Below are 18,690 nucleotides of genomic sequence, written 5' to 3'. Positions count from 1 at the left end.
TACATTTCAAATATTATTTAATTAATTTACCAAATAAATTAAATTGATGGATAATCCAACAACTGCATCATACATCTTAGGGTGTGTTTGGTTGGGGGGTTTAGGCATAAGGTATGAGTATCAAAGTGATTGTTAGTGTTTGGTTTATAGGTTTTGTGAATGCTACTATGGGTTTGGAATACCCCATTAATGGCAAAACCCATACCCTTATTAGATAAGGGTTTCATCTCCCTTCATCATTTCTTCCCCAACTATTAATAATCATTCCCATTCCACCCAACTACCAAACATGCTAAATAATTTCACCAAAACCCATTACCTTTACCAAGTATTTGATACCCATTCCGATTCCGATTCCCATGTGCGAACCAAACGCACCCTTAGTATATCATTCCAGTCCCTCCCGAGTAGTTGGGGTTCTTAATAATTAAGCCATGTTATGTTTTATGAACGAAATCATAGACGTAACTGTTTGTTCATCTTAGTTCCAACCAAAATTCACTATATAAATGCAGAAAGTAATTAACAATTCACCTCCATCTGTGGTGACCTTAAAAAATTCAACCATGCTTATTAGGTGGCAACGATGATGACGACGAGTGAATGCCACATCAAATTCATCCTTGCATTCATCCTAGTAATTACCATTTCTTACTCATTTTAAAACATTTGCTGAATATTAGTATAAATAAATAATAAAAATTGTGGCTACTAGGTCATGATCAGACATTTTTTTAAATAAAATTATTAAGAAAAGAGTGTCAAATTCGCTTTAAGTTTACATATTTAATAATACTGTTGATTTTGTACTAATTATGCTTATATGTATACTTCTTTTCAATGATTCAACAGATAAATTAGATAACTTAAAAGAAATATATAAAATAGTCAACTTTGATAACCAAATGAAATTATGGGTTTTACTTTCAAAAAAAAAAATAAAAAAACCAAATGTCTACATCGTCTCCAACAACACACCCATGATTGCTTAACAACCATGGCTATTTTTAAACACCAACAAAAAAAGAAGAAGAACATGCTTGGTTGTTATTCTCAAATAAGAGAGTATAAATCTAGACTTCCGAACTCCGAAGTTCATATATATGAACTTTGCAATGGAGACACCCATGACCACATTTATCACTTGAGACTTAAAAGACCAAATTATATTTAGACCTTTTTAAAACAGAACCGGTGAACTTCAACAATTTATTTTTAGAGATAGTTATAACTATGATATAATCAAATAGAGATAAATGGCAGCTTTTGTTCAACACTATTATTTTGTTGGTTATTAAAATTTATACTTTAGTGAGATGATGTATTGTTTAGATTTGACACTTACATAAATGGCCCAAAATAAATAGCCTCTCAAATTCTCAATGGCCCAGCGATGAACCAACAAAAAAGTCTCAAGCTTCACACTTCGGGTAAAGTTTACACACGATATTCCCGCGCCACGTGGGCACGTGGCGGCTGATATCTACAGACTTTTCTCCAACAAAACCAAAAGCAAAAGCAGAAATAAGCGTAATTCCTTCTCCGTCGGTTAGTACCGGCGCTAGAAAAAGGACACTGACTCGTTACCAAACGCTAACACTCAAACTACAAAGACACACAGACTTTGTGCGTCGGTTTGTGGGGTTTCATTTAATTTTCCCCTCTCAAGTTTTTGTTTGTTTGTTTTTCTGCAGTATTTGAACTGCGATTTCCGGTTTTCGAGGCTTCACTGTTTCATCTGTTTCTTCGATCACATTTGAATGTGAATATGGAGGTGATGAATCTCAACTCTCAAGTCTTTCTTCAGCATTGGATGCTGTGATGTTTGCTTCATTTCTGATTTGCGTTTTGCTGTTAATGTCATTAAATGCACTGGCAACTAAGATTTAATGTTTTGTCGTTGTCCTGTTCAGGGACGCGCATTGACAGATTCCTATGTGTTCTTTTCTTCGATTGTATTAATGTTTCATTTTTAGGAAATCCTGACTTTATCTGACTTCGGTTTTTGTTTCTTTGTATTCAGCACTGAATAGTATTATTCTGCTTATCCGATTGGGAGGCTCTATCCGAATCTCAGTTTGCTTGCTTTCCAGGGACAACCTAGAAGACGGAAGGTGAACTGAACTGAACTATCATCACACCTCTGTGTGTAGTTTTCCGGGCCCACCATTTCTGAAAGTAGGAAGCTTCATAGACCTTATGTGAGCCTTATTAAATTTTGGCAGGATTTACATTTACTTAGGTTTGAAGCATTTTTTGGGACCGGACCCCCCCATTTTGGTCCCCATTAAGCAAAGCTACCTCTGTTTGCTTCTGACTTTTATGATTGATATATATTTTTTATTTTCTGTTGAAACACTTGATGCCCAAGGCCAAGGAAAGTGCGTGATCACAACTAACCACCCCTGGGTTAACGTTTTTCTGAAGTGCTTATTAGTTACAAATGGTTTCTATTTTTGTTTAGTTATGAGTGATGAATAAAAAATGCAGTCTTGATCTGATTTATGACCATCCACAGCAGCTGTGTCTCTAAAACTCTTTTAATGTCTTTCCTTTTTTATTTTTTGGGGGCAGGAGGATGGAACAGTGAGAAGCTGTGCTTGTTGTTTTAGTTTTTTTCATATGATTGTGAATCTCCAGAATCCACATATTGTTTTTAATATGATCGTGGTGGCTTAACAGAGTTAAGAAGGGGGAAGGGGGGTGGAGGTTGGGGTGGGTGGGGTTTGACAAATGGGAGCCATTGGTGGAGAAGAGTCTATGAAGTGGGACAAAATGCAAGGAACAGGACTTGGAGAAGAAGAGAAGATCTTGGTGTTAGTGAGGTTGAGGCCTTTGAGTGAAAAGGAGATTTCGAGGAATGAAGTTTCAGATTGGGAATGCATCAATGAGACCACCATTTTGTATAGGAATAGCCTCCAGGAGCGTTCGGGACTTCCAAGTGCTTATACATTTGGTAAGGGAACTCCCCACTTTTTTTTTTTTTTTCTTTTCGTTTAAACTCATCTTGTACAGGATGAGAGATTTTGATTGGCTAGAGGTCTGTTCAGGGGGTTTGGATCTGGTTTTTTAAACTTGAATTGCCACTGTTTCTTGACAGACAGAGTATATAGGGGTGACTGCTCAACAAGAGAAGTGTATGATGGAGGATCAAAGGACATTGCTCTTTCAGTTGTCAGGGGTGTTAACTGTGAGTGCCTTCTTCATGCCTTCACTCTAATGTTTATGCCATTTTATCTTGACGAAAATTCCTTTTTCCAATACAAAATTTCAATGCAGCAACTATTTTTGCGTATGGGCAAACCAGCAGTGGAAAGACATACACCATGAATGGAATCACGGAGTACACAGTGGCTGATATTTATGATTATATACAAAAGGTATCTTGATACTTATTCTGGTGTCACATTTTATGTTCCTGATTCTCATATGGCATTCTATTAATTAAAGTCATATTTGTTTATACCAGCATGAAGAAAGAGCATTTGTTTTGAAGTTCTCTGCAATGGAAATCTACAATGAAGTTGTTAGAGACCTTCTCAGTTCAGATAATTCTCCTCTAAGACTGCTTGATGATCCGGAGGTGAGTTTGGGTTTCTCAGTTCAGATTATTCTCCTCTTAAGACACATTTCTTATGGCGATTTTTGCTTCTCCAGAAAGGAACTATAATTGAGAAACTCACAGAAGAAACTCTGAGGGATTGGAATCATCTCAAGGAACTCCTATCCATATGTGAAGGTTGGTGGAATATATCATCTTTTCCATTCTGCAGTCTCGTCAAATAGCACAAGAATTTATTTTTATTTTTTTGCCATATTTCATGTATTTTTGTTGCCTCTTGCCCTCTTGCAGCTCAAAGACAAATTGGAGAGACTTACTTGAATGAAACAAGCTCTAGATCTCATCAAATTCTTAGACTGGTATTTAACCTGTGTCTTTCTTTCATGGTTAGTTCTTTTTAATTTTACTGGACTTGGTTGTTATTCTTCTGTGGCTTTCCTCAGACTATTGAAAGCTCTGCTCGTGAGTTTATTGGAAAGGACAACAAAACAACCCTTTCTGCTAGTGTGGTATGTTCACTTGGTTTGATTTAGCTTTTTTTGTTTGTTCTGTGGCCATATCAAACACTGAAGGCAAACCATAAATGTCATGCTCCTCAACTTCTAAATGTAGAATTTTGTTGATCTTGCTGGAAGTGAGCGCGCATCTCAGGCATTATCAGTTGGTCAAAGACTTAAAGAAGGCTGCCATATAAACCGTAGTTTACTGACTCTGGGAACTGTTATTCGCAAGCTAAGGTTGATCAAATATTTCTATATATTTATCTTCCAAATGCATCTATATTACTTCTAGTATAGTGTTTAATTACTTCTAGTATAGTGTTTAATTAATTGTCTGGTGTTTCACCAATTTAATTTGTGGTAATTTTCTTTACACACTGACAACCCCCATCCTGTACACTGTGAGGTATTGTCCATATTTGGCTCAAAGAGCCTCATGGATTCATCCACGAAAGGCGCCTCACAGTGTAAGTATATATTTTCTATTTAAGCTCATCATTAAGCATCCTGTCCTTTCCAAATATGCCAACAGTTGATAATTGCGGCTTGTTTTACTGCTAAATTTGTTTACAAATATGTATGCTCTTAATATCCTAGTGGGCTAATATTATCTAGACACTTCATGGTTTTTATATGCATTTAATTTTTTTTTTTTTCTTTTTTAGCTACCTGTTTCCTAGATTATCAAGGTTTCATTTTGTGACTTTTAATGGATCCTGGTGTATTGTAACTTCAGTTCTTTTCCTTATTACAGCAAAGGAAGAAATGGCCATGTCAACTATAGAGATTCTAAGCTAACGCGTATTTTGCAACCTGCCTTGGGGGGCAATGCAAGAACTGCTATAATATGCACATTAAGCCCTGCACGTAGCCATGTTGAGCAATCCCGGAATACTCTATTGTTTGCTTGTTGTGCAAAGGAAGTTACCACCAATGCACAAGTCAACGTGGTAATGTCTGACAAGGCTTTGGTGAAGCACTTACAGAAAGAGTTGGCTAGATTAGAGAATGAACTGAGGGGTCCGGGAACTTGTTGTGATCATGTGGCATTGCTTAGGAAGAAAGATATGCAGATTGAAAAGGTAATGCTTCTCCCTTCTGTGCATTAGCTCTTTTTTGGATATTTTCATGAGAAGTCAATTTGGATGTCCTAGGTGAGCCAAAGGTGTAATTAAGTGACAACTGTTCAATGATAATGGCAATTGAATAAATAACGTAGTGAAATGCCATTAATGTTGCAGATGCTTTTTAAGCTATTTAATTAATAAGAAATAGTTTAATGAACCTACACATAGTACTTTTCCTTCTTTGATCGTGAGAAGTTTTGCCCTAACGAATTTGTATTCTCAATTTGGTTTAATTTGAAGTAGCAAAGACATTTGGCTTGTGGATACTGTATTTACTTGGTGAATTGCTCATTTCTATTTCCAGATTTCTTACTTTTTGGTTCATGGCATGTTCACATAGTTGTCTGTTTTTCATGCTCACAGTTGGAGAAAGAGGTCAAGGAAATAGCTAAACAACGCGACCTTGCTCAATCACAGGTTGAGAATTTGCTGCAAGTGAAAGGAACAGATCAAGGCTCAAGCCAAAAGGTTTGAAATACCGCTTTTTATTGAATAAAGTTTTGAGCATGGGTTTCACAATGTTTTGTTTTTATTTCTTTCTTTGAGTTGCAGAGGGAGCTTAGTGATGAATGCTCATCTTCTGGTTCAGAAGATGAAGATAGTTTCTTCTCATCTGATCTCAGCAAAAGGAGAAAGGAACTTGCATCTAGGAGTGGAGAAGTTTCTGATGAGCATTGCAAGGAAGTTCACTGTATTGAAATGGACTCATCTGGCATAAATCATACTCCTGAATCAACTAGGTTATTGAACAACGAGAATGAGAATAGAGAGAGGATTACAGTATTGCCTGTGTCAAGTAATGGGCGTTCTGCTGCTCATGATTTCTCATCAACCTCATCTGGACAAGCAAGTCATGCCAGTAATTATATCATCCAGGGAGCACCAGAGCATAAAATGCCAGGAACGCAAGAAACTTCAAATTCTACTGTCAGTCCTTACCCTGACAGATCATCTCAGTGGAGCCTATCGAATAGTATGTTAGATTCTAGAACCCTGAAGCTAACCCGAAGCATGAGCTGTAGAGCTAATATAATGGATGACTCGTTTTCACCCAACTCTGAGATGGCAGAACAATGTGGTGAGACAACCCCACCTAATGGTTTGGAAAAGGATTTCCCTGGGAGACCTGAAGTCCTTCGTCGGAAACACTGGAAACTTCCTCCAGTGATATACGGTGCAGACAATCCTAAACTCTCAAGAAACAATTCTCAGTCTTCTTATGGTAGTGCTTTCGTTGATGAAGTGAACAGTAGGAGCAACGGGCCGGAAGATGACGTAATTCCAACTGTCGACACTTTTGTGGCTGGTCTAAAGGAGATGGCTAAGATCCACTATGAGGATCAGGTCTGTACAAGGAAACTTCTATTCTTTTGGAAATTTTGTGATGCGTGGTTTGCTATTTCTGTGTCCATTTTCTCTAGACACTGCTTTGCTAATGCCAACTATTCCTTAATTTCATGTTAGGCTGAAGATGCAGATTTAACGGGAAATAGTTTCCAAACGAGTGTCAAAGATGTAGGACTGGATCCACTTGGAGCTCCATCAAATTGGCCTTCCGAATTTGAAAGGATGCAGAAACTGATAATTGAACTTTGGCAGACATGCAACATATCATTGATCCATCGAACATATTTCTTCTTGCTCTTTAAAGGTGATCCAACAGACTCCATTTACATGGAGGTAGAGGTTCGAAGGCTTTCCTTCCTCAACTCCTCATTCTCAAAGGGAAACCCAGCCGTGCAAGGTGGTAAAAGGCTCACACTTGCATCAAGGTAGATTTTGCACTTCTCCTCTTAGTCCATCCTGTTTCTATAGTTTGTATGCATACATATTGCATGTTCTATATTTGACTTATATATACCCTTTTCTTTTCTTGGAGAAACAGCCTCAAGGCTTTTCGTCGTGAGCGAGGGATGCTAAGCAGGCTTATCTATAAAAGGTTTACGGAGAATGAAAGGAATCATGTCTACCAGAAATGGGGTATAGCGTTGAACTCAAAACAGAGACGACAGAAACTAGTTCATCGTTTGTGGAGCAGTACAGACATGAATCATGTGACTGAGAGTGCTGCAATTGTCGCGAAGCTGATTGGGTTCTCTGAGCAAGAAGAGGCTCCTAAGGAGATGTTTGGGCTTAGCTTTACACCGCGCATGAGCCGGAGATCCTTTGGTTGGAGAAACAGTGTGGCATCCCTTCTATGAAAGTAGACTTTGTAGTTCATTGATGCTTGAATTCTTCCTTAATCTATTGTCGATTGTTTAGAATAACAAACATAAAATACTCCGAATTCCCATTCTCGTCTTGGCTTGGCTTGGAATTGTACGTTGGCATCATCGCTTTTTTCATGCATGATGCAACTATAAAAGATAGATGGTAACTTCTGATTATTACTACTCTGATCCAATCATGTGTAATAGTAGCAAAGGCAAATACAGAATTTTCTTTATAGTCATGCCTTTTTTCCCTTTGGCATCATTCTCATAAAGCTTTAAAAGACATGACCATAAGGAAAATTCCTTATTTGCCCTAAGATTTAACAAGGTTTGACTAACAAATGAATTAAATGTATGTAATCAAGAATTAAAATGCCACGGAATTAAAAGGGTGTGACTCAATATTCTCGTGTAATGTTAATTTATTCATTTTGGTCAATCGACAAGGCATTAAAATGTAAGTTCCCACAATTGTAAAAGGCTGTACCGTGAATATGAACATACAAGTCCTATACCATTCACAACGTGTAACAGCATATACTGTTCTAAAGCAAGATTTTAAGTCTTTGAGCACAGTTACTACTTCTGGCTCAGAGGATGAGGAAGGGGATTAAGGTAAATGTCATAACTTAAAAAGGACATGAGACAATCAACCCCTCAGAGAATACTTTTTGCCGGTGAAAGCTTGGAACTTTGGCTCTTCTTTCTTCTCAGGCTCTTTTTTGGTGGGTTCCTGCGTGGATAGCAACATTGTGACAAGTTAGACTCTTAATTGGCATTTGATAAGGACAGATAAAGCATCATGTGAAGAAGAAAACAGAAAGCAGTATCTCTGTATAATGGAGACAACCTTAGGTGTCTCCCGATTGCGATTTGCATTTGCATTGGAACCAAACACAAGTTTTCCTTGAGATTGATGACTAGTGTTTTGGGAGCTTGATCCAGCAGAAGACTTCGCAGTGTTGTTGGCCACATCAGCTCTAAAGTCCTTGGAGCTTGATGAGGAAACAGGAGGAGGATCATACTTCAAAGGTTTCCCATCCAAGCGTCTTCCTGCACCAGTAAAAGGGTTGAATTTTGGTTCGGCCTCAGCTTGAGCCTCTTGACCTGTATAAGAATTTCAAGATTCATCAGCCAAAACAACTGCTTTGCTTTGTGGTCTGTTTTAAGAAAATAGATTTAAATAAGGCATTTATTTCATTCTCAATATGCACCTTCTGCGGGGGCCTTGTTTTTTTGAGAAGAAACAGGTCTTTCAGGTTCTTTATAATCAAGAGGAGGAGCAAAGTCCACTTCACAGTCAGTCTCGATAATACTTATTGCATTAGACGGCTTCGTCTCAATTATATCAATGTAATACTTTTTGTTATTATAAGCCACCATAATGCTATCTCCTGTGGTTAGGCAAGAAAAGTTCCTGAGTGTTGTCTCCAAGCTGTAGCAGGAATGGAAAGAAGTGAAACACCGCAACAAGTTACCAAAAACTAAAAGATGGAAAGAAATTTATCAAGGTGTATATAATAAAAACTTCACCAAACTCACATGGCCTTTGGGTTCGAAATATCCAGAAAATCTTTTGTGTGGGGTTGCAGTTTCACATATTTACCCTTGGGAAGAGTAACATTCTTCACTCGTACAATGTCTCCTTCTTGTAACAACAAATTTTCCATCATCTACAATGAACATTCAATTAATGGTTGACTAGCTGAATCACCCAAACCATATAAATTTATTAACAAAAAAATATGCTTACCCAATATGGCATATATATCATGCCCTCCTCTGCAATAAACTCCAGAACCCCACAATGTGAAACTCTCTCTGTGGCAGCATTACTAAGCTCAAACAACATTGGGTAGTCAATGTGAAGAGAAGCTGCAGCATTGGAGTTTGAATTAAAAATGTTGAATTGATGGTTCAAACAAGAAAAAGCAACTGCCAATTGGAAGAAAAGAACTATGGAAACTAACCAAGGCGATCAAGGGCAGATGGAGGCATTATAACTGAAACGAATAAATAGAAGATAATATGAGAAACCATGTTTAGTAATACACACACTTAAAAAAAAGAACAGTTAAAGAACCCGTTACTTACTTTTGTCACCATTTTCTATATGAGGCTGCAGAAAGAAAAGTTATGCAGAGTCAGTAACTCATTATTTCAGACTAATTCTTAATTTCATAAATATATATACATATTCCTTTTCTTTTGCTTTCTATGTGTTTTGCATTGTGGCATCTGGAATTTTTATTCAAAACTTGAGGAACTGAATTTCAAAGGATTCTAAATTCTTTAAGATGGAAAACATGCAACAAACCAACCTTGTCAATGAAAGAGGCAGGGTAGCACCGATATGTTTGTTCGAATGATGTTCCATGGTAACCATATCCATCGAAGAACTGCAATTCCAAGGGAAAAATCAAACAAGACATAGGTTAAAGAAGGAATGCACAAGATTCCTATATTATAAGAACTAAAGAAGCAATCATAAGGAAAGTCTAATAACCTTGAATTTCTATTCTACTAGCCTATCATTGAGAATACATTTAAAACTAGAGGCAAAAACAAAGGATTACACAAGTAATTCTATCCCCTGAACCAACAAAGGATGTGCAAAGCAATGAACATTGAGTTACCATTAACAAAGAGTGAAACTTTGTTCTTATTATCCAAATAAGGTCCAAGTAAAATCGAAATATTACAAAACAGGTGTCATATACGCATAGTAAATTATGTGCATACCATGATTACTAACACTCTTCAGACCAACCACAACCACAAGCTCTCAAGTCTCAACTGTCCCAGCAAACCTATAAGGAAAAAAAAAATTAAAAAATCACAAAAATCATATTTTTATACTTCAATTATGCTCCTTGTCTAATAACTAGCATTCAAGATCAGAAACTTTTATCAGAGATTGAAAAAAGATGGTGAAAAACACTAACATCCGATGTTTAGCCAGTCCAATCAACAGAAAATTCAAAATTTTAGTGACAAATTCATTCATAAAATCCAAAAGCAATATAAAATAGTTGAGGCGGCGTACTCTGAGGGGAGAATAGAGATGAATGCGAGAATCGGAGGAATTGGAGAGACTAAGAGGTGTCAGCTTGGAGAGATCGGAAATTTGAGAATGAATAGAACTGTGGAAGAAGATACGCTTCTGTGCGTATTACGCACGCCATGTCTCGTGCTGCCACGTGCGATCTATTCGCAATGGGCTTTTAACATATATAGCCCATATCTGTGGCCCGACTGTTGGTGCAGCATTGATCCAAATATTTCTGTTTACAGAAATTTTCTTTATCCCAATTGTGATTTATTTTTTATATATATTTTTTGAGTAGTATTTACTCCGTAGTATCTGTTGATACATACTTTCTCAACCTATCAAAGCTTAAAGAATCAATGTTCTACGGGGCATCGAACTTGTGACCTCCCATACATTCCACAATCTATTGAAGCACAAAGAGTCCATGCTCAACTAGGCTTCAAACTTGTGACCTCCCAGAGAATCACAGTTATGTCGTTTGACAAAAAAAAAAAAGCATAAAAGAAATAGCATTAGTCTTGGTCAAACAACAATTGATAACACCCGTACATAATCATAATTGGTATTGTGAAGGAATAATTGAATGAATAGAGCATGATTTTTGTATAAGAAAAGATCAAAATTATGCATGTATGGTAGTCATAAATGATTAAGAGATTACTTTAAAAAAAAACATGACACCTTTTGAAGCTCGATTTTGAATTTGGGAATATAAGATTAGGTTGGAAGTGAACAAAACAATGACCACAAGAATTCAAAGATTTCCAAAAAAACATTCTAGCAGACATTTATTACGCTTTGGGCAGTTCCCATCTTTCAAACTTGTTAAATTCTTGCATACATTAGATCATGAAGAATCTATGCAAAGATCTCCAACTTTCTTTCTATGCCTACATTACTATGCTTTATTCCCCAACTCTTAATCCTTGATATGCATTGACTCATGAGATAAGAAAGCATTTAGTGCAATGTCAGCAAAGAAGAGGATATCAACATAGTTACGAGTTCTATGAAACTTTGATTCCACAACGTAACTTTTCTGGGAATTCCTGTGCAGAATTAAGATCACAATCACATACTTATCATTTAGAAGACTGAACAAGAAGATGGCCGCAAGAATTGAAGAACTCTTGGTCGTTGACTAGTCTTTTCCCAGAATTGAAGAACAGCAAATAAAGAAAAGATGAAAAGGGGAATCTTGAAATATGCCCTGTCAATTATCATGTCAACAAATTCCCTATAAGTGTAAATAATCTTTATATGATTCAATGCCATTTCTCCACATTCTGAAGCTTCACAATGATCACTGAAATATGGAGATATTATGCCAAGAGAATACAAACAGAACCCACAACCACAAGATCACAGTATCTAATTCATCTTACTTTACCAAATGGACCATAACCATTAACCCCTTCCTAGCACTGGCATCTTAGAACCTTGTTAGAACCACAAGATCGCGAGCAAATTAAAGAACAAGACGAGATAAAAAGGTTCAAAATGGGAAACTTTATACTGTATTTGATCAACAAATACTTAGCCAAAGCCATCTCCCAAGTTGATGTATATACATCAGCTTTTCATATGCCATGAGAAAAATGCCAACTTGCCAAGAGAGTAAAACAAAACATAACATTTAGGAGCAGAGAAGTTTTATACAGAAACACTATTGAAATAACTAGAAATAGAGGAGAAGGGAATTAACTGAATTTACATCAGTCATGTTCAGTCACTTCCCTTCTCTCTGTCAATCACAAAGAAAACAGCAATAGCTGCTACAGCATCCTTTCCAGAGCAACTAATAATAAGGAAATCATACAACTAATAACTAAAAGGTAACAGATAACTCAGACTACAGTCTAAATACGACGCGGTTAAAAATAAAAAGGCAGGAAATGGAGATGCTACATGGCTTAATCTCAAGCGGCACAATAAGACCAATGTTCATCCTCAGCAGCAACAGCAGCGGAATCAGCAGGCGCACAAACCTCGCTGTTACCATAGTAATAACCACAAGAGGAAGTTGTCACGAGATATGGCATATTATGGAAACTGCGAGCAAAGCTGCTGGCCAGGGAATCGAAGGCCACCCTATCGCCTTCTTCACCACCACCAAGCATGGATTCCTCAGCCCGATGCTTGAGAGTCTCGAACATAAGCTCAGGCTCGTGCTGCATCACTCTCAGTACATCCGCGCAAGACTGGCCAGGGACAGCACTCGTGACACAGAAACTATGAGGGCCATCGCTCTGAGATACACGCACAACGCTAGGGCCACCGAACAGGTTGTGGAATCCTCCGAGCGCCTCCTCGTAAGCCCCACCCAAGAACATCCCCAAATAGTATCTACCACCACTATCAGAGCCACCTCTGTTGCCTCCCAATTCATGGAGGAGCAAACTCGACTCTCCACCAATGAACTTATTAATCTTCCCATCACTGTCACAAGTCAAGTCTGACAATATTCCCCTCACTCCAGGTCTTTCATCAAGCCTGTGAATAGGAACAATAGGAAACAACTGGCCAATGGCCCAAAAATCAGGAATTGAAGTGAAAATTGATAGATTCACATGATAAGTGGAGGTGAGATCAGAAGCTCCAATGGCCTTAGTGACCAAATCACAAATGCCATCCACAGCAGCCAACTGTTCAATGCCCAAAGTTCCTTTCTTGAACTGATCAACACAGCTCTGCTTAAGCTGATCAGCATAGAGGATACAAGTATCATTATCACCTCGAATCGCGGCTGCAGAAAAGTTCCTATAATCAGCCTGGGAATCCTCATTAAGCAGCTCAACAAAGGACTGAATATCTGCAGAAGAGAAATGTGATGGGTTCTGGGAACTGGAAGAAGAAACAGCTTCAAATACAAGAATGGAGTGATGAGAAACAATTGCTCTTCCACTTTCACTGCAAAGAACAGGGTGATTCACACCCTTGTGATCACAAACAGAACGAACCGCCTGAACAACAGCCGAGGCATATTCATTGAGGCTATACCCAATCGAAAGATCAGAATCAGATGATTTTGAACCGTCGTAATCAATTCCAAGTCCACCCCCGATATCAATGACTTTCATGGAGGCACCGAGACGGACTAATTCACAATAAATTTGAGCGGCCTCTCCAACGCCATCGGAAAGCAAGGCCGTTGAAGGGATTTGAGACCCAATATGGAAATGCAATAACTGAAGACAATCCAGCATTCCAAAATCTTCAAGCTTTTTCACCACCCGCAAAATCTGAGTTGTGGTTAACCCAAATTTCCCTTTCTCGCCGGACGTGGACCCGAAATGGCCTGAATGTTTGGTTCTGAGCTTGGCCCGGAGCCCAATCACCGGCCGGACGGACATTTTCCGGCTGACGTCAATCACAACATCCACCTCCTCTTCTTGTTCAAGCACAATCACAGCGTTCAAAAGAAGCTTCCTTGCGACCAAAGCAAGGGAAATATACTCAGCATCCTTAAAGCCATTGCATATCAGGAGACCTTCTGGGCTTCCCTTGCAGAGACAGCTCATAGCAAGTAGGAGCTCCGGTTTGGACCCGGCTTCAAGCCCGAACCGGAAGGCCGACCCGAACTTTACGATATCCTCCACCACGAACCTATCCTGATTACATTTCACGGGATAAACGCCTTGATAATGAGCCCCGTAACCTAGCGACTGAACCGCGTAATTGAACGCAAATTGTAGAGATTCGAGACGGCTCTTCAGCACATCTGGGAACCGAATAACTAGCGGGAGCGGCAATTGAAGTCCCCCCATTGATTTCGGATCCGAAACCTTCTTCAATACCTTGAGAAGATCGATCTCTTGGTTGGGCTGCGTGTCCGTGCCATGAGGACGCACGGAGATATTGCCTGACGAATTCACGGCGATGTACGGTGCACCCCACCCGTCGATCCGGTAAAGCGCGGATGAAAGCGCGGGGGACCAATGGGAGAAATTGAGAGGAGCGGCTCCGGCGGTAATTGTCGCCGGAGGCACAACAAAAACCTCCGGCGCCGGAATAGAGGTGTTCATCGCGACAGCAGCGTCTACGCAATATGCCACGGCAGGCATCTCTTCCCCAATTAATCTATTTACCTTTGGAACCCGAAAATGAAAGAACTAAGGAATCAGGAAAGAGAAGTTATTTGTACAGATGAATTATGCAAATAGATAGATAGAAATCTCCGAGTTTGTAAAGGTGGGGGCTTTAGAACCCGCCGAGGCCGGAGCCCCGGCTTCCCCCTCAAAAGAAGCGAAGAAAAACCCGACGCCTACTCGACCCAGAAATCCCCACCCCGAACGCTCACAAGAAAAGAATTGTGTTGGTTAACTGAAGAGAGAATTGCAGGAACACAAAATCTAAGAACAGGACGAGAATTTCACCATGCAAATCATGGGAAAATGACATAAATTAACGGAAACCTAACGGCGGAAGAGAAAAATGAGACGTATAAGATATGTGATTTCAGGAGGAGGCGTTTATACGACTGTAAACCGAGTGAGAATTGCATGAAAGGCGATGGTGCTTTATATAGTATGAAGAAGGTCTGGGTAGTGGGCCCTTTTCTTTGGGCCAGATTGAACGTCGAGTTTCTCTTTTATCATCTCGACAACGAAAACTTGCTGCTTCTCGTTTCGTGGGTCGAATGTTATTGTTTCTTTCTGGGACGGACGACCGGCGCCGAGTTGTCACGTAATTCTCTATGTGGGCCCCGAATTCCGTGATTGTTTCTCTTTCTTCAATTCAATTCAGTGATTCAGTCCTGTACTATGCATCTATGCAGGGGATGTCCTCACATTGATGAATAATGAATGAATCATTTTAAATTTAAATCTGAGCCTAATTTAACTTTTTCATTTTTTTTAATACTGTTAACTCTGTTACAATGTAGTATATATTCACATATTTTCTCAATTTATTGAAGCACAACGAGCCAACTTTTTCATTAATCAAATGTTATATGTATAATATTACAACTAACGAGTTCGTATTTTATTTTTTTAAATCAAGAGGATTTTAAAATTTAAAATGTTTAAATTTGATTTTAGTTTATTCGATTACATCTTTAGACTGTTGTAAGAATATAACGCGAGTAGATGGATCATAAATATTTCTCGTGGTAGGTAGAAAATTGTCATGAGAAATTAAGTAGGTTTTGCTCATGGAGGAGGCACCACATATACATAGAAGGCTTCTAAGTGCATTTAATTTTGAATTTCTTGTAGAGTGTCATGATTCATCCAAGTCATTAATCTGACCCATTTATAGTACGGAGTGATTATTGATTTTGAGTCTTCACACCAATCAATCGTGCTAAGTTTGTTTTTGACTTCTTGTCTTGCCTTGCTTCTTTCAATATTATAACGTACGTTGTGTTGTAAATGTTATCATTAACTGGTGAAGTGGAAAATATTTTTTATATATATAAAATAGAAAAGTAAAAAATTATGTCCATTTAGTTGAGTTTTTTGGATTTACTTTTTACTTCTTTTTTTTTTTTCTTTTTTTTCTTTTTTTTTTTTTTTTTTCACAAGTGATGGTATATAATTCACTCGCATAAGGAAAAATACTTATATTTCTAATAAGAAAATTTAGTAGAGTAAAGTTACACTGATAAGACATTTAGTTCGTCATTTTAAGACTACTAACTTATTTATAATTCATTTCTAACGATTAAATTACTCTCAATAGATGACTACTTTAATTTGCAATGAAGACACGCCTTCGCTATCATATGTGGTCGTCATGACCATTAATAAGGTGCTCATTTATATTCCTACAGCACCCTCCAACGAATAACCCTGGTGGATTAAGTACTTGGAGTTAGTTTTCAAAAAAAAAAAAAGTACTTGGAGTTAGGTATGTTAATTCACATAGACTACTACTTAAGGACTAAATCAATACGCTACATGTCAATTGTGATGTCTTTAGGTCAAACTAGAGCAACTTAATTAAGTCACGGTAGTCTATTTGAGTTGATTCAAATTTATTATTCAGTAAAACAAAAAAAATTTATAAATAATTAAGTATCAAACTCATAAATTTTTAATATGAGAATCATAATTTAAAAATTTTTTAAAAACATTTATGTGATTCTTTTTACCGTTACGTGGCTAATAGTCAACTTTTCATCTTGTGTTGATGACCAGATACCCAGCAAGTTGGTGCAAAGGTCCAAGCCCACCCCAATTGCATAAACCCCCAGATTCCAACTAAAGTTTTAACTNTTTTTTTTTTTTTTTTTTTTTTTTTTTTTTTTTTTTTTTTTTTTTTGTCACAAGTGATGGTATATAATTCACTCGCATAAGGAAAAATACTTATATTTCTAATAAGAAAATTTAGTAGAGTAAAGTTACACTGATAAGACATTTAGTTCGTCATTTTAAGACTACTAACTTATTTATAATTCATTTCTAACGATTAAATTACTCTCAATAGATGACTACTTTAATTTGCAATGAAGACACGCCTTCGCTATCATATGTGGTCGTCATGACCATTAATAAGGTGCTCATTTATATTCCTACAGCACCCTCCAACGAATAACCCTGGTGGATTAAGTACTTGGAGTTAGTTTTCAAAAAAAAAAAAAGTACTTGGAGTTAGGTATGTTAATTCACATAGACTACTACTTAAGGACTAAATCAATACGCTACATGTCAATTGTGATGTCTTTAGGTCAAACTAGAGCAACTTAATTAAGTCACGGTAGTCTATTTGAGTTGATTCAAATTTATTATTCAGTAAAACAAAAAAAATTTATAAATAATTAAGTATCAAACTCATAAATTTTTAATATGAGAATCATAATTTAAAAATTTTTTAAAAACATTTATGTGATTCTTTTTACCGTTACGTGGCTAATAGTCAACTTTTCATCTTGTGTTGATGACCAGATACCCAGCAAGTTGGTGCAAAGGTCCAAGCCCACCCCAATTGCATAAACCCCCAGATTCCAACTAAAGTTTTAACTGCCCCACAGGGCACAGACCATACCTAACAAAGACACCACAACAATTATCTGCGAGAATTTCATGAGATAATGACAGACAGATCAGATACCCAAAACAATTTTTAATAAATTATTATATTTAATTTTAAATATTAATTACTCTTAAACTTTTTTTCTAAAGTTTATACTATATTTAGATGTCTATAAACCTATACTATATTTGGGAGGAAGATATCTATAAATTTAACTCACTGGATTTTGTTATTGGTATTCATATTAATGAATGGAGGATGAACTTAGACCATCTCGAATGCAACTTTAAGAGGGAAGAATGCAAACATATTGACTTGTTTTATCCGTAATGTTTCTAACATTCTCCTTCTCCCATGCATACATATTTAGATTATATCTAAGACACAATTAATTTAAACGCTTATATTTAATTGTGTCTCAAATCAATACATATGTAATAAATTTTGGTTATTATTTTAAATTAAAGTCTCTGATAAAGATAATATGAGACACAATTAATTTAAACTCTTATAGTTTGTTAAGTTTTATAAATTAAAAGAAAAAAAAAACAAAAATATCTATTATACATATAGATTCTAATGTTAAGAAAGACATAATATAATGAGTTTAAGGATAATTAAACATGAAGTAAAAGTAAATCCAAAAAACTCAACTAAATGGACATAATTTTTTACTTTTCTATTTTATATATATAAAAAATATTTCCACTTCACCAGTTAATGATAACATTTACAACACAACGTACGTTATAATATTGAAAGAAGCAAGGCAAGACAAGAAGTCAAAACAAACTTAGCACGATTGATTGGTGTGAAGACTCAAATCAATAATCACTGAAGTAAAAGTAAATCCAAAAAACTCAACTAAATGGACATAATTTTTTACTTTTCTATTTTATATATATAAAAAATATTTCCACTTCACCAGTTAATGATAACATTTACAACACAACGTACGTTATAATATTGAAAGAAGCAAGGCAAGACAAGAAGTCAAAACAAACTTAGCACGATTGATTGGTGTGAAGACTCAAATCAATAATCACTGAAGTAAAAGTAAATCCAAAAAACTCAACTAAATGGACATAATTTTTTACTTTTCTATTTTATATATATAAAAAATATTTCCACTTCACCAGTTAATGATAACATTTACAACACAACGTACGTTATAATATTGAAAGAAGCAAGGCAAGACAAGAAGTCAAAACAAACTTAGCACGATTGATTGGTGTGAAGACTCAAATCAATAATCACT

The 18,690-nt window shown here is 36.9% G+C and overlaps 3 protein-coding genes and 1 long non-coding RNA gene across 4 annotated transcripts; 2 read left to right on the top strand and 2 right to left on the bottom strand.

Annotated features, from left to right (window-relative positions):
• The first annotated feature begins 1,425 nt into the window (after nt 1-1,425).
• On the top strand, nt 1,426-2,697 carry LOC116028768. The gene is made up of 3 exons (XR_004100210.1): nt 1,426-1,774; nt 2,024-2,114; nt 2,575-2,697. It is a non-coding gene; the product is annotated as an uncharacterized LOC116028768 (long non-coding RNA).
• Nucleotide 2,698: 1 nt separating this feature from the next.
• On the top strand, nt 2,699-7,641 carry LOC116028766 (kinesin-like protein KIN-7E). The gene is made up of 13 exons (XM_031270585.1): nt 2,699-2,956; nt 3,101-3,190; nt 3,280-3,380; nt 3,470-3,583; nt 3,658-3,739; nt 3,854-3,921; nt 4,006-4,071; nt 4,175-4,299; nt 4,817-5,144; nt 5,553-5,657; nt 5,742-6,533; nt 6,654-6,961; nt 7,075-7,641. The coding sequence occupies exons 1-13, from the start codon at nt 2,734-2,736 to the stop codon at nt 7,388-7,390; spliced, it is 2,718 nt and encodes a 905-aa protein (XP_031126445.1). The 5' UTR covers nt 2,699-2,733; the 3' UTR covers nt 7,391-7,641.
• A 165-nt stretch (nt 7,642-7,806) lies between these two features.
• Nucleotides 7,807-10,598, bottom strand: LOC116028767 (ubiquitin recognition factor in ER-associated degradation protein 1-like). The gene is made up of 10 exons (XM_031270586.1): nt 10,449-10,598; nt 10,145-10,212; nt 9,724-9,801; nt 9,497-9,521; nt 9,373-9,405; nt 9,156-9,277; nt 8,945-9,075; nt 8,617-8,837; nt 8,253-8,509; nt 7,807-8,135 (listed from the first exon to the last, which is right to left on the bottom strand). Exons 2-10 carry the CDS (start codon nt 10,145-10,147, stop codon nt 8,052-8,054), a joined length of 954 nt encoding a protein of 317 aa, XP_031126446.1. The 5' UTR covers nt 10,148-10,212; nt 10,449-10,598; the 3' UTR covers nt 7,807-8,051.
• Nucleotides 10,599-12,067: 1,469 nt separating this feature from the next.
• On the bottom strand, nt 12,068-14,962 carry LOC116029375 (arginine decarboxylase-like). Its single transcript, XM_031271356.1, has one exon. The coding sequence runs from the start codon at nt 14,516-14,518 to the stop codon at nt 12,374-12,376; it is 2,145 nt and encodes a 714-aa protein (XP_031127216.1). The 5' UTR covers nt 14,519-14,962; the 3' UTR covers nt 12,068-12,373.
• Between the last annotated feature and the right edge of the window lie 3,728 nt (nt 14,963-18,690).

Source organism: Ipomoea triloba, chromosome 9 (genome assembly GCF_003576645.1).
Source record: "Ipomoea triloba cultivar NCNSP0323 chromosome 9, ASM357664v1".
In the NCBI taxonomy this organism is placed as follows: domain Eukaryota; kingdom Viridiplantae; phylum Streptophyta; class Magnoliopsida; order Solanales; family Convolvulaceae; genus Ipomoea; species Ipomoea triloba.
Note: the sequence above shows the minus strand (reverse complement) of the source record. Positions and strands in the feature narration are given on the sequence as shown.

Coding starts and splice junctions, on each gene's coding strand:
- LOC116028766 (XM_031270585.1), top strand. CDS start 2,734: ATGGGAGCCATTGGTGGAGAAGAGTCTATGAAGTGGGACAAAATGCAA. Junction 2,957..3,100: donor TCCAAGTGCTTATACATTTG/GTAAGGGAACTC, acceptor GTTTCTTGACAG/ACAGAGTATATAGGGGTGAC. Junction 3,922..4,005: donor CTCATCAAATTCTTAGACTG/GTATTTAACCTG, acceptor GGCTTTCCTCAG/ACTATTGAAAGCTCTGCTCG.
- LOC116029375 (XM_031271356.1), bottom strand. CDS start 14,518: ATGCCTGCCGTGGCATATTGCGTAGACGCTGCTGTCGCGATGAACACC.
- LOC116028767 (XM_031270586.1), bottom strand. Junction 9,278..9,372: donor ATCTGCCCTTGATCGCCTTG/GTTAGTTTCCAT, acceptor CCAATGCTGCAG/CTTCTCTTCACATTGACTAC. Junction 9,076..9,155: donor TGATATATATGCCATATTGG/GTAAGCATATTT, acceptor TGTTCATTGTAG/ATGATGGAAAATTTGTTGTT.